Here is a 15297-nt window from a genome sequence, read left to right on the forward strand (position 1 = left end):
CGGTTTCCTCAGTCACACGTGTCTTGGTGAAGCTCTCTCTCCGGTCCCCTCTCTGCTGCCTCCACCAGCCTAGGGGTGTTTTGTGGGGCGGTGGCTGCGTTTGCTCCCATCTGGACGCCGAAGGGGTGCTGGGAATGCGTCTGGCAGGAATGGGATCCCCAAAGAGCAAGTCGAGGTATTTCTCTGGGGCGGCTGAGGGCTGGCGCCGCATTGTTAGTGAGTGATTTGCTGCCCTCTGGTGGCAGCGGGCGTTTGCTCTTTCAGCCTCGAACCAGGAAATTGCGTGAGTTCCTCCTGGTTGTGTAGCAAGCAAGGGTTTATTTATTTACTAGGTCAATAGCAACAAGAACCAACATTTTTTCAGCACCGATTCTGCACCTGGTGCCTGGGAACTCTCGTGATGCGGCCCCCTCCAGGCTAGGAGAAGGCATGGGCCTTGCCCATGGTCACTCGGGGCAGAGCTGGGGCTTGAACCCAGGGCTCTTAACCTGGCGAAGGAACCCCTAAAGCCTTTTTTGGGGCCTGGTACCAGCTGAGCCTGAAGCTGGTCCTACTTCAATGTTCAGTTACGCAAACCAGGAAATCTTGGTTTTGCCAAAGCCGGTTTGGATTGAGTTTGCTTTAGAAAGTCTCTTGACCACGGCCAAATCCAGCTTCAGGCCCACTGCCTGCTGTGTGACCCCAACTGCCCACAGTGTGACCCCTACTACCCTCTGTGTGACCCCCACTGTCTGCTGTGCGACCCCAACTTCTCATCGCCCCATCTGAGAAACCCCTCCTGGGGGGAAGACGGGATGAAATGAGATACCGAAATTCACCGAAGCTAAGCTGCTGTGAGACCCACCGATATTTTAATCTCTAGAGCTGCAATGCCTCCTCATCACTTAGAATGTTAGTTTTATGAGGACATGTGGACATGGATGTCACATGTCCTCACGCAACGTGGTTTGGGGGCCTTTCCACGTGCCCAGTGATAGGCTGTGTACTGGACCCCGAAGATATTAGATACTCTAAGGAACCCATAAACGTCTCTTCATTCAGAAAAGGGTCTTGCAGATGTGACTAAGGGTCTTGAGATGGGACATTGTCTTGGATTACCTGGGTGGGCCCTCAATGCCACAGTGTCCTTATGAGAGACAGAGATCTGAGGCAGGGCCCCGCCACACCCTGATTCAGCCTGGGGACACTTATTTTGGACATCTGGCCTCCAGAAGGTGTGTGTGTGTGTGTGTGTGTGTGTGTGTGTAAATTTCTGCTTTGAGCCTCCCTATTGTGGAACCCTGAGGTCATGAAATCTCTAAGCCCAAATTAGACGCCAGGGGGTCTGGAGCTCCAGGGCTGGCTCTAGGACACCGCGCTCCGTGTGGAGAGGCCTTGCAGGTGCTGAAAGCCGCGTAGAAGCACCCACAGCTTGGATAAGTGTACAAGGAACGGCTAGCCCTGGTAGCGACCCAGCCAGGATGACCTCATGAACATAACTGACACCCACAGGGACCCTGTTCCCAAGTGGCTTCACATTCTTAGGTGCGGGGCGAATATGAGCTTGGGGCAACCCTATTTTGCCCACAACAGGAACTACATTTGCAAAGTGGGCACCGGGGGCCCTGCAAATGGCCTCAGATCTCAGGCCCAGGTTTTAAGCCAAACCTCACTCCCACTGGAAAGGTGTGACCCCCCTGTTTGCAGACTGAAAGGTAATTGGGAGGAGGGAGGCCGTACGGACTTGAATACTTGAAAAGATGCAAAGGAGGATTTATTTTTTTAAAACTGCTCTCAGCAGGGCCACTGCAAATTTTTATTTAATTACAGTTCTTTTTACTCCTCTTTGGAAGTGGAAACTGGAGGAACAGTGTCACAAATCCCTCCAAAGCATCTGCTGGGGCCCAGCCTGCTGTGAGCTACAGCCCCTGCCCCCCTGCCGGTGAGCCCGGTCAGAGGGACCTCAGGCCCGGGGCCTGCTTGAAGGGTGGATGCTGCCCCATTCCGGCCTGGCTGGAGATGGGGGGCTGCCCAAGGGAAATGATCCACGCTTGTATTAAGATAGCTTGGTTTTTAAATTTGGTATGTTCTCCAAAACTTGAAACCTTGCTGGCCAAGGAAGAGAAGTCTGTGCTCTGAATTCGGCGGGGCCTCCAAGGTGAGGGGTTCTCAGGGGTTTCACCTGCCCATCAGCCCTCAGGTGGGTAGGCTACCTCCCCTTTATTGCCAGGGAAACCGAGGCTCAGCCAGGTGAAATGGCTGGTTAACTTAAGGCAACCCAGTGGTTGGACCTGGGGATGAGATCTGAATCCAGTCTTTCCCACCAGAGCCCATGCCCTGAACCCTACTCTAGGTTCCCCCAAATACACGGGGGCCCCAAAACTGCCCCTAGTGACATATCCTATGTAAGCCCCTTGAGAAGAATGTTATTTGGTAAAGGCGAAGGGCTTTTCCAGACATAATTAAGGTCCCCAAATCAGTTGACTCTGAGTTAATCTAAAGGGAGACCACTCTGGGTGGACCTGACCTGATCTGGGCTGGGTGAAGCCAACAGCCATAGGCTGTGTGTGGAGGGGGGGCACATGGCACAGGCCAGGGGGACACAGCAAGAAAGCTGGGATCTCAGCCCTACAGTGTAAGAAATAATCCTGCCAACACTCACAGGTGCTTAGGACCCCTTCCCCAGTGGAGCCTCAGATAAGAAGGCAGCTCGGCCGGCGTCTTGACTGCAGCCCTGTGGGACCCTGAGCAGAGAACCCAGCCACGCTGGGCTGGACTTATCACCCTCAGAAACTGTGAGAAGATAAATGGGTGCTGCTGGAAGCAGCTAAGTGTGTGTTAGCTCGTCATGTGGCAGTAGCTGACCAACACAGCCATCTCCACCACAGGTCCGTTCCCACAATAACCAACATCCTGTTCTTAAGCTACACACAAACGCACTCCAACTGTTGAGAGTTAAATTTCCAGGTAAAGCCAAAAAGCTCCTTCTGTCCTCTCACTCTCCAAGCCCACTTCTGCGCTACATGTGCTCTAGTCTAGACCCGCCTCAGTGAACACGGACACCGTCTACGGGGTGACATGACAGTGCAGTTCTCTCTGTGATTTAAGTTCCTGCACGTTTTTTCAGTCAACAATCAGAGCTTGAGAATAATACATCCTCACCTAATGGAACTGGACCCACCTCTTTCCCAGGAAGATCACTGGGCATCCCACGTGGTGAGAGCAGTTTCTCTTCATATGGGGGGCATGTGGACTGTTTCCCTATTTTCTCCCTCACACCGAGACCTCCCTGTCCAGGAGGCGTTCGAGTGCCAGCCTGTCCCCGAGTGTCGCGGCTGGACATGCAACCACTGGGCCCAGGTGCCTGCCCGTTTTCCTGATCAGTACGGCCTGCCCCACTGCCAGAGTTAGCAAATAAAAACAGACATTTGGACGTTCAGATAAACAGAGAGTGATTTCTTTTAAGCATAAGTGTGTCCCAAACACTGCATGGCGCATATTTATTCTTACAATGTCATTCCTGGTTGGTCTGGAATTCACACTGAAGTGGGTGTCCTGAATTTTATCTTACAACCTGCCCCTGCCTACATCCTTGCCAACAGCAGCCCCAGCTCCAGATGTGGGAGTGAGGGTTCCCCCAAGACCCCCCAGAGCTGGTTGTGGGTGGGCCCCGCAGAGCCGAGTCTGGAATCGTGAGCTCGGAAGCAGCTGCTGTGGAAGCCACTCTGGTGGAGAGGTTGTTACTCAGCAAACGCTGACAGATACACACAGCCGGCGAGCCCCGGAGTGGAGGCGGCCGGCCCGGCTCCAGGATTTTCATCCTGAACGCCCCACGGTCCTGCAGGAGTTGATTAAATAAGAGTGATTCTCCCAAGGAGAAGATGAGGATGTGGAAACATGCCTAGAAGCAGACCCGTGAGGGAGGGAGTAGGTGGGGGACTTTTAGTTAGAAACTCGCCTTTCTAATGGTCTAGGAGAGAGTTCTTCTCCCTTCCCAGATCATAATACACTGAGCTGGGACAGAACCAGGAAAGAATATCTACCCCCTTGCACGAAAGAACGGGGGGCCGCCAGGGACCCACCGACAAGGCGTCTAATGTGCAGCACACCAGGGTCACGTCCGTCTCCATTTCACCCTGAGCGTCCACTCCGACTTTCCACACAGACCTCCCCCCGCCTCCCCTGCTTGCAAATTCCACTAAGAATTCACTTAAACCGCTCACTGAGTGCCTTTTGGGACGTCAGCCTGGCAGCTGGATAGAATTCTCTTTCTCTGCCTCATTAAAAGAATTAAAGTAAAAGCGAATCATAAAAAAACACAGACATTTCCACCAGTCACACTTTTGGCCTCTCCGAGCTCATGGTCCAGACAGATCATGAATCTCAAGGAGGACATTGTACTGTTTTAGGGCATATCTAACCCTTTTTAAGCCCGAAAATTATAGGTACTCCCCGGGTGGTTCCCAAGGGCTTTCTTATTCCTTAAAAGAGGCAAATACATTTTCTCTTGGTTTTTAAAAACTGTCAACATAAATTCACCATCCTAACCACGTCTAAGTGCACAGAGGGGGGCATGAAGCTCATTCACACGTCGTGCAGCTGCCCCCGCCCTTCGTCTCCAGAACTTTCCATCTGCCCAAACGGAAGCTCTGTCCCCATGGAACACTCCCCACCCCGGGCCCCACCACCCACTTTCTGTCTCTGTGGATGGGGCTCCCCTCAGAACTGCCTAGGAGCGGGATCGGACAGGGTCTGTCCTTAGTGTCCGGCTTATGTCACTGAGTGCGGTGTCCTCGAGGTCCGTCCACGTTGTACAGGTGTCAGAAGTCTTCCTTTTTGTGGCTGAGCGATATTCCAGTCTGCATGGACTGTTCTGTGTGTATCGGTTCATCCCTTGACGGACGCTGTTGTTCCCACCTTTTGGCTGCTGCAAATTGTGCTGTTCTGAATATTTGTGCACAAGCATCTTTTTCTGTCCCTCAATTCAGTTCTTTGGGGTTTAGACCCAGTAGAATTGCTGGTCACAAGTCGTTCTGTTTAACTAAGGACTCTGTCCTGGTTTCGTGCAGGTGCAGGTCAGTTAGGCTGAAACACAGGTCTGCCTCCCGACTGCATTCAGGGACGCAGGGTGGGGTGGGGACGCGGCTGTCATGCACCCACAGGCCTCACCGCACCACCTGACGGTGCGGGGTGGGGGACACACGGTCCCCAGCTCCTGGGCGGGGGCAGGGTGCTCCCGCTGTGCAGGCCCCACCCGGAGGGCCCAGGCAGGTCACGGGCATCTAGAGCAACAGCAGGGCCCCCGGGCTCTGCTCTGTGGTCCTTCCTGCCCCCTCCTGAGCCAAGGGCAGGGCCGGAGCCACCACAGACCAGGAACCCTTCCCCCATCTCAGGCCCGCACACTGCAGGGGGCTGGCTGGGCAGGGGCTGCCCTGGAGAGGGGGTCGTGGAGGGCGGCCTGCGGCTCCCACATCTAGCCATCAGGGTGGTGGGCTGGAGCCAGGCGGGGGGTGGGGAGCCCTCACAGAGGGGCCAGACCTGCCGCCACAGGCTCCTGTCAGCACAGCTGGACGTAGCTTCCTGTTTCTGAGTTTTCCGGCCCCGCCCCGAGAAACAAAATCAGCTGAGGGCAGGGCAGGACTTGGGACTAGGAGAGTATGTGGGGGAGCCTGAGGCAGGGACAGAGGGACAGAGACAGAGAGAAGGGCAGAGAGAGGGACAGAGGGACAGGAATAAAGAGCCGGACGGGCCCCCCACCCCAGCTCTCTGCCCCAGGCTCTGGCCTGGGATGACCCGGTGTGAGTGTGGGGCAAGTGCCCACATGGTTGCTGAGATGGGGCTTGCCCGTGGGGGTGCTGGCCGCAGCCCACGCTGGGGTGGACACTCCTTCCTGGCACTTGGTTAGGGTTAGGGTTGGGGCTTCTCCGGGAACATTCACAGGCTAGATGCGAGCGGCCTTCTGGCGTCAGAAGGTGTCCCCGGACCCCCCGGGAGCTGGGCCTGCAAGAGATGTTCTTGTGGAGGTTCAGTGGCAGGGGCACTTCTGAACCTGACGACTTACACACACATCCCTCCACAGCTCAGCCTGGGGCAGAGAAGCACAGCCAGGCCGGGAGTTGGTGAAGGGGTCACGGGGGAGCCAGCCCTTGGCTTCCTGGCCCAGCTGCGTGCAGGACACAGCCCCTGTCACAGTCCTGGGTACCCTGAGCAGACAGGATGGGGGGGAACTGGAAAGAGAGCAAGACCCTGTGGAGTGGCCAGGCAGTGACCCCAAAGGCGACCCCATGCCAGTCCAGGAACTGACGTGTCCCCTCATGTGGCAGAGGGACTCACAGAGGGGATAGTCAAGGCCCCTGAGATGGGGGTGGCCTGGGTTGCCGGGACTCACGGTCCTCACAAGGGTCCCTATGAAGGGGGCAGGTCAGGGTCAGAGAGACGGGAAGGCACGGCCCTGCCGAGGGTGCAGGTGGAGGAGGGGCCCTGGCGTCTCTAGAAGCTGGAAGAGGGGAACACGGTTCTCCCGGGGCCCCTGAAGGAGCCGGCCCTGCCCGCCTGGATTTAGGACCTTTGACCCCAGAACACGGGATGACAAATGTGTCATTTCAAGCCACGTTTGTGGTGATGTCACGGCAGCGGCTGGGGCTCCCAGGTCCTCAGAGGGATGGAAGGATGGCTGCGGGCACCAGGGAGGATGTGGAGCACGGGATTCATCGCAGGTGGGATACATTCTGGGCCCCTGAGACGCCTTCCTGAAGGGGCCGGGTCCCTCATTTGGTTCCAGGGGCTGGGACAGGATTGCCAACCCCAGAGAGAGGCCAACTGTGGCCACCGACGGGCGCTCTGCAAGGCCCAGGCTCTCCTGGGGCCAGGGCTCTGCCCCCTCCCTCGGATGGTCTCTGTGTGCCCCATGCAGCCCGGCCCCACTTCCTCCAGTGCCCCAGCCCACCCTCGGCCAGGCCCTGCCCCCGCCCCAGCTATTTGGGCCCTTGTCCCTGCAGCCTTGCAGGCATCTTCAGGAAGGATTCTTAAAACCTCAAGGCATTTTAGTGTCTCAGAGGGAGGAGACCCGAGGATGGTCTATCACCAGCCTCACCAGCAGTGTCAGGGAGCCTGTGGCCGAGGTCAGTCGGGGGCCACCATCAGCAACCCAGTCAGGGGTTGGCGCCCCCATGTGTGCGAGCCCGTCTGACTGTGCAGGGAGGTGCACCAAGGCCACATGCGGCTGCCAGGCTAGGATTTGGGTTTAGTGCCCACACTCCTGCCCAGAATGATCTGGTCTCCCGGCTGCCTGCCTGATACACGCGTGGAGCCCGGCCGGTGGCCACCCCACCTTTCCTGAAGCCAGAAGGGCTGGGACTCAGCAGCAGCATAATTAGCTCCTCAGTTAGCAATCGAGGGGGGCCTGCTGCAGTGGGAGGCACCGGCCCAATGGGGAGAGTCACTCGCTCACGTGGCCAGTGGTGAGCATCCACTGCGTGCACACCCCGGGATGCGAATGACAGCCCAGTGGGAGCAGCAAGGTCACCAGGGCAATGAGGCTTATGGAGGGGACGGGCAGCTCCCTCATGTTTTATTCCATGGGGGATGCAGACAAGCAGTCTGGGAAGCAGGACCCTTTTCTGCCCCAAATTGAGACTTTGCTCTGCCAGGTTGGGGGTGCCATCCATGGGACCTCACGCCAGAGTGTGGCTGGACATGCCATGGAGATTGGGCCTTCTCCCTCAGACTGGTGTCCCAGGGTTGGAGTGGGGCCGGTCACCCCTTTCAGATCGGGACTTCTCAGGGTGGGGTGCCCAGTGTCACCCCCTTCAGACCTGCAGCTCCTCAAGGTCCAGGACCCGTGCCTCCTCCTAACCAGCCCTCGGCCCTTGGACCAGCAGAAACAATGACATCTGCAGGTGGTAGCTGGTCTTCCTCTTTGGGTTCAAGAGTGTTTGAAAAAGTCTTAGAAGCAGAATAGACAGAGGTCCCATTGCATCCCCAGCTGTAAACCCAGCAAGCAGAACAATTTCTCCAGGAAAATGAACATGGGAAAGAAAACCCTCGCGTCTAAAAGCGCACCTGCCCTTGGGATTGTTGGCATGTGATTATGATTTGTGGTTCTGGGTGGTGGATCTGAGTGGGGGGGCTTTCCCCAAGGTGTGGGGCTCGGTAGGATCTTGGCTGTTTCCCCCAGGGTCAGGGCAGTGCAGGAACAGAGAGCCCCAACCCCCAGGCTCAGTCCTCGTCTTTGCTGGTGTAGATGCCAGCTTCCCAGCGTTCTGCCATGGCATTCTTGTGCCGGGTCACCCGCGTGGCTTCCAGGACCTACAGGAGGAGACAGAGACCCCATCGGGGTTCTAAGTCCACAGACATCTCCCCCCACTGCCAGCTTATAGGAAAGGGCTAGAACAGGGTAAAGCGAGCCCATCCCCCTCAAAGCAAATGCCCTTGCCTTGGGCCCATTCTGCCCCAAAACCGTAACCATCTAAAGAGGCAGCAGGTGGGCCTCTTCCACGATCTGTGCCCATGGCAGGGTAAAAGCAGATCACAGTAAAATCCACCTCAGGCAGAGACTTGCAATGGAGAAGATGCTCAATGATGCCCCCACGCCAAGAAGGGCTTCTGATGGCCCAGGCGCCGTGGGGCAAGGGACACGAGTCGGGGGGCGGGAAGACCCAGGTCCGCAGCCCCGGAGCACACTCACCTCCAGGTTGATGTGGTCTGAGGTGCTGACCCTTGCATACTGCGGGGAAGGAAGACATGTCAGTCCAAAAGGCCTGCCCCACCCCAGAGCCTGCCTGGACAGCCCACTCCGCCACCACGTGGGCAGAAGGGAAGGCATTCTCTGCCCTCTGTGGTCCTCCCAAGGGCCCCTTGATCACCCCGAACTCAAAGCCGTCCACCGTGCTGTTCCTCATGCTGTTCCCTCAGTGAGGCCTGAGTCCGTCGTTCGTGATTATTTTCTCTTTGTAAACTTCATCATAATAAAGACAGTTGACGTTTACAGAGCTCTTGATGCAGCCAGCCCATGCTCTAAGGCTCAGAGGGGCTTTTCTCATCCTCATGCTCATTTTACAGAGGAGGAGACAGGATCAGAGAGTGGCAGGCATTTGCCCAACATCGCACAACGGACAAGCGGCAGGTCTGGGACTTGGGCCTGGTCCCTGAGTGCATTCTGTGCCCCAACCAGCAGGCTAGTCTGTGAGCACCGGGTAGGCAAGGTCAGAGACCGTGTCATTCTCTGTGGTGTCCCTGATACCCTGCCCAGGGAGGAGACGGCCTTGTGGTTGCAAATGTGGGGCACGGAATCAGGCCTGGATTCAAGTCCGGCTCGGGAACTCACAGCCGTGTGACCTTGGGCATGTGTGACCTTAGCTGCCTCTGAAAATGGGTGTGAAAGACTTCTGTCCAGGGTGTTACAGGAGTGGTGCATGCAGAAGGTAAGCACATCACAAATGTGGTGTGGACATCGACCATCAATGATGATGACAAAAATACACACAAAAATAATGATGATGATATTGATAAACTGCCCCTGTCTTCCTCCAGGCAGAGCTGGTCACTCAGCCTTTGATTCAGGGGCACAGCCTCACAGAGGGGACCCTGCTTATGTGACTTCTGAGGGCACACATGCAACTTATCTATCCCACACCTTCCATGTGGAGGTCACAGAGGCACGGTCACCCTTGGGACAGTGAGGGAGACAGGACTCAAACCCAGGCATTCTGCCATCCCTCTGGGCCCTCTGTGGCCCTGGTGAGGGTCAGACCTCAGCCAGGCCTCTGGGCAGACTGGCAGGACTCACCCCCAGCTCCTTCTTTCTCTGCCCCGGAGCAGCCTCTGCTGGGGCCTCCGCGGTCCACACCAGGCCTGAGTGCAGTTGGATGGGACTGAAGAAGTGTGACTCAGACACCGAGTAGCTGCCCGTGATGCCTGTGGGTGGAGGGGGAAGCAAGGAGCATGGGGGGGGTGTCTCAGAGCCCCTTGAGGGCAGAACATCTGCCAAACCCCAGCCAGGGAGACACAGTCTCTGGCCAAGAAGCTGGATGCAGATGAATGGACAGACAGATGAGCAGACAGTTGTTTGGGAAAGCTAACGGGCAGATTGACCAAAATGGTCAGTCCGGAGAAACCGGCCAGACAGATGGGCTGACCACACAAGGTGAAAACAGTAAAAGTGATGGGGAGTGTTTCATATGGACAAAACGGAGCTATCACACAAGACCATATGACATCTGCACACCTTTACGCACCTAATAACATCCTGAATCCATAAAGCAAAACCTCAAGGCAAAGGGGTTGCCTCTCTCCAAAATCTACAGCTCATGCAGGTAGACCAGCTGGTAGAGGATGTGGACAATGTCCCCCAGAGATTCCCCTGGCCACCAGCCCCTCCTGGCATCCCCGCCTTCCTGTGCTCCAAGCTCTGATGCCCTGAGCAAGGCAGCCACTCCCCAGCACCCCTCCTCACCTGACGCTGCAGATGAACTTCCGGAGTCTGGGTCGCAGCCCTCAGCCGGAGGTGGGGAGAAGACCTCGGGGAAGAGCGCGTTCCGCCGCTCCTCCGCCAGCTCCTGCTCCCGCCGCAGCACGCTCTCCACCTCCCTCTCCAGCAGCTCGGACGACTGGGACCTCTGCAGCCTCAACGACGGGGCCCCAGCCACCTCCCAGGCCCAGACACGGGGGGCCTCAGCCTGCTGCGACACGTCTGGGACCCGGAACCGCAGGGGACGAAGGCGGAAGTACTCCCTACGCACGGCACCCCTGTTGGCCTGCAGGGGTCCCTGGGGGGGCTTCCAGTGCTCCTGTGTTGTGTCCGAGGGTCTTCTGGAGGATTTGGAGATGTGCCTCTGAGACCACACGGCCTCTGGAGAGCCCACGACCTTGGCCTCATCTGCAGAAAGGCCACTGGGCTTGCCGTATGCACGGAAAGCTGGGGATCCCGGCTGGGGGGTCCTGGGGTTCAGGTACGGCTGGTAGGTCTCTGGCGGGATGCGGTTCACCTTCCTCACCTCTGGGGCAGGGTCGGCCGCACTGGCACCCGGGGCCAGATCGAGGATGGAGTCTGAGCTGAGGGCTCTCCGGAGCCCAGGCTGAGGAGCCCCGAAGACCTCGTCCGGCGTGGACGGCTGGCCTGGCCGCAGGCCCTTCCGCCGGTGGCCCTCCTCGCGCTGCATCTCCCGCGCCATGTCCCGCTGCACGTAGAGGTACGGACGGCCCCTCTCCCGCCGCGGGGTCTCGAGCAGGCTCACCTTGGTCAGCAGCGGCCTGCTGTGGACCTCCACCAGCTCCTCGTGGCCGGCCGCCCGCCGTAGGCCCCTCTGCTCTCGGAGTTCTGCCTCGCGCTCCCGGGCCCGCCGGATCTCCCGCTCGATGGGTGTCTCCTTGGGGAGCTCTGGGGACCCCGCTCCGGGCCGGGAACCAGGGTCGTCCACGGCCTGGCCCTTCTTCTCTACGATGACCATCTCCGTTCCCCGGGGCTTAGCTGGGATGATACACCCGTTGGCCAGGGGCGGCCTGTTCACGGCCTTGGGGGTCTGCCCGGCCCCACATGGGGCCTGCACACTCGCCTGCTCCAGGCTCAGGAACTGCTGCCTGGCTGCCAGGAAGCAGATCTGCTCGCCGTCGACCATGTTCTCCTCTAGGGGCGAGGGCTGAGGTCGGCCGGGGGTGCTGGGCTCCCCACGGTCATAGAGTGTGGCCACTGTGGCACTCTTCCTGACCGCCTGGCCCTGGATGACTGCCTGGCGCTCCTGCTCCAGGTCCCATGGCCGCCTGGGCTGCACATCCCCAGCGTCCAGGTGGCAGGCTTTTGCCCCCTCATGCTTGCTGACCTCTGTGCAGTGTGGCCGTGGGGTCAGCCGGCCAAGAGCAGAGGGCAGGCGTCCGGGCGCTCCCTTCTTCACCACATCCGGCTGGGCCTCGCAGTCGGCGGCACCTGGTCCCGGCTTATCCAGGCCCCAGCCGCTGCCTGTGGGCCCCACGTCCACCAGCTGGAATGTGTAGCTGGTGTCACCATCGGCGGCCACGCGGGGCGAGTGGGGGATGCCGAAGATGGGGTATCTGGTCACTCGGTCCATGTTCTGGGGGTCTTAGCGCACCACCAGCAACTAGGGTGCAGTTGCTCCGGTTGTGCTGAGGGAGGAGAAGAAAAACATGACAAGTGGGCCACAGCTTCCCCTCAAAGTGCCGGGTGGCCTCTGTGCTCGGCTCGGGTGGTGAGGGACCCGACCTGGCCAAGGACATGACGTCCCGACACGGCAATTAACACTGAAAACTGGACCTTCTTCCCAGGGGGCTTGTCAGGCTGGTCAGAAGAAGCTGGTGGATGCAGCTGGCTCAAGAGCAACCCCAGACCCAACAGAGCGCCCTGAGAACGGCGTCCAAGTGTGGGATCCGGTCACACATGGACCTCGCCCCACGGTGTCTGACCAGCACGGCGGTGAGCCCCCTGCTGCCCTGCTCCCACGCCGCCCTTCCTGCCTGGCTCGCCGTGTCCAGACTGAAGCCGTCCCCAGGCAGCCCCACCAGGGCATGTGTCTCCTCTCCCAGGGCACACAGCCTGAGGTTCCTCCTGTGACCTCTTGCACCCAGCGTGTACAGATGGCCCCACTGCGGGGAAACCACAGCCCAGAGTGGAGCAGTGACCGGCAGAGACTCCAGTCTCCTGGCTCCCACATCCCGGACCTCTCCCCTGCACCCACCCCGTGGGACAGCTCGTCCCATCCCAGACAGCCTCCCTCCTCGGCGCCAGAAAGGCTAGGCAACATCTTGGACCTTGCCCTGCTGGGCAGGGTGCGGCCACAGAGTCTCTGGGTCACACCCTGACCCAGTGCCCCAGAGCCCCAGAGCCCCCACCCACGCCCGTGCTCGAGTTTCCACTGAGCACGGCTCCGGGAGCCTCCTCCCTGAAGATCCTGCACCTGCTCTCAAACCTCCACGGCTCCCGGCGCAGTTCTTCTGGCCTGCCCTGGGCACTCAAAGCTCCCATCTGGCCTCAGCACAAACCCCCAAACTCCTCAGGTGCCCAACTCCAAACCCAAACCCCCTCCCTCCTGCAGCTCCCTCTGCCTGGACCCTTCATGGTTTCAATAGCTGCAGCCTGCAGGACACCTCCTCCAGGGAGCCCCCTGGGCTGAGCCTGTCATCCAAGTATCTCCTGTGTGCCGGGCCCAGCACCCGAGTGTTAGGTATCGCCTTTTAACAGCTGAGGAAGGGAAGAGTGGCTGCTCAAATGGTCCTTGTCCTCGGCCTCAGACCCCCGTCCCAGCAGAGCTACCATGTATGTAGGTATACCGATCAGGCGCCTCCCTCAGCCGTCAGGGCTCCTGGCTCTTGGACTTGGGGGCCTGAGGCCCTGGGGGAAGGCTGAGGTCCCAGCAAGTCCAGGGATAGGGCCTCTGCTCCCCTGGGTGGGGGCTAGTAAGAAGCAGAGCTACCATAGGGGTGCAGAGCAGGGGGAGGCCCCCACCAGCCCGAGACCCCAGCTGGGCCCAGAGGGAGATGGGGTGGGGGTAGGGGTGGGGGGCCTCCCTGCATCCCGTGGGCCCCATAGGTGAGCAGACTGTGCCAACTGGCACATGAACCCCCAAGACAAAAACAGCCCCCACCCTGTGCAGGACCCGCACCCTGCCCAAGCTTTGTGCCCCTGCCGACTCTGCTCGCGCACCCTCAGCCTTACCTGTCGGCTCCCAGCCTCCTGCAGCCTCCCAGCCGGCTCTGACTCTGACGGGAGCCAGAGGCCCCCGGGTGACGCCCTGCCCGCAGGTTGCCAGGGCGCAGGGCCCCACCCTGGGGGAGCGGGTGCACCACCTCCCCCAGGCCCCACCCAGGCCTGGGACACAAAGTCCAGAGGAGGCAAGAGAAAGATGATGCCGGGCAGAGGGCGGGCACCATGCCCGCGGTGCACTGCCCTCGGCCCCTGTGGCTCCAGCCTGTGGAGCCAGAACTCACCCTGACCCCTCCCTCTCTCCAGCTGCTGTCTGGCTCTCCCGCCATCTCTCAGCACCACTCAGAGAGGGGGTGTCACTTGCCCAGGGTCACACAGCAGGCTCATGAACCAGCTGGGGGCTTCTTGGTTGGGGGGAGGGAGAGTGCAAGTTCCCAAGCCCACCTGAGCCACTGGCTCAGCCCACCCCACGGGGCTCCTCCCCCCAGAGAGGCCCCTTCTGGGGCAGCCCGGCTTGCTAGTCCTGGGGGCTTTCAGCCGGTCCTGGGTTCAAATCCACTTGACCTCTTTGAGCCCATTCCTTCATCTGTGAAACGGGGATGTCACACGACACAGCTTGGAAAATCCCCCTGTCCGCCTCTGCAGAGAGTACTGGACGGGGATGCCGAAAGCGCCAGAGATCACTGGTGGATGGGCAAGGCCCGGTCCATGGACAGACGGAGGAACTGCACCTTGAAATGGGCAGCGGGCCGTCCCGGGTGCCCAGGTGCATCCAGCCTGCTTGCTGGTCAAGGCACCAGGAACCTGCCAGGGCCGAGGGGCCATGGGGCCCCTCCGTCAGTCTCTTTGGAGGGGACATGGGACTGGGTTTGGTCTTGACCGGCCCCTGGCTGTCCATGGGGCCCTTCTGAACCTTAGTATCTTCTTTCATCAAACGGGCTCCCAGCCTGCTCAGGATGGGAGGATTTAAGGACAGGTTGGGACAAAGGGCCCGGCCGAGAATTACAGCTTGGGCTTGCAACATGTGCCCAGACCACCAAAACCTGGGGTGCACGGCCTCGCTGTTCCCCGCCGACACCCCGAAAGGTCCCTTCATCCCTGTCCTGCAGATGTGGGAACCGAGTCACAGAAAGTTTCGCGTCCTGACAGAGGGTGGACAGTGTGACTTGACCCTGAGCCCCCCCCATCTCATGCACTGCACTTTATACTGCTTCAATGGGGAAACCAAGGCCCGAAGCAGCGAACTGCCCCAAGCTCACACTGTGAGGTGGAAGTGAAGAGGGCCACCCCCACAGACACGCCCTCTGCTGTGCCCCATCTGTTTCCCGGGGGCTGAGGGTATCCGTGGGGCCCCTTCTATCCGGGCAGGGCGGGGGCTGAGTCTCCCAGCCAAAGGCTGGGCAGGCGGGGCACAGAACACTAGGGCACCCAAGGGAAAGAGAAAGCCAGTCCTGCCCCCTCGCCTCCAGGCCTTACCTGCCCAGGGGCTGCTCAGGTGCACACAGACGCAGGAGGGGCCTCAGTGGCGCCCCCACCCGCCGCACTGGGGCAAGCTGAAGAGGTGCCCGGGGGACGGGGACGGGAGAAGCCTGCTCCGGGGGCCTCCCTTTATAACTCGGCAGCTCTGGCGGGCCCCACCCCTGGGCCTGGACGCGCCCTCCCCGCCC

General features: G+C 59.6%; 1 protein-coding gene across 2 annotated transcripts; it reads right to left on the reverse strand.

Moving 5' to 3' along the window:
• Positions 1 to 7518: 7518 nt before the first annotated feature.
• Positions 7519 to 15216, reverse strand: MISP (mitotic spindle positioning). 2 transcript variants are annotated; one of them, XM_073220727.1, is made up of 5 exons: positions 15107 to 15216; positions 10433 to 12096; positions 9767 to 9894; positions 8666 to 8704; positions 7519 to 8286 (listed from the first exon to the last, which is right to left on the reverse strand). In XM_073220727.1, exons 2-5 carry the CDS (start codon positions 12039 to 12041, stop codon positions 8197 to 8199), a joined length of 1866 nt encoding a protein of 621 aa, XP_073076828.1. In that variant the 5' UTR covers positions 12042 to 12096; positions 15107 to 15216; the 3' UTR covers positions 7519 to 8196. The 2 variants fall into 2 exon arrangements, with proteins under 2 accessions (XP_073076828.1, XP_017513358.3); XM_017657869.3 differs by lacking the exon at positions 15107 to 15216 and adding an exon at positions 13643 to 15044.
• Positions 15217 to 15297: the final 81 nt, after the last annotated feature.

The sequence above is a fragment of the Manis javanica genome, chromosome 13, assembly GCF_040802235.1.
Source record: "Manis javanica isolate MJ-LG chromosome 13, MJ_LKY, whole genome shotgun sequence".
In the NCBI taxonomy this organism is placed as follows: Eukaryota; Metazoa; Chordata; class Mammalia; order Pholidota; family Manidae; genus Manis; species Manis javanica.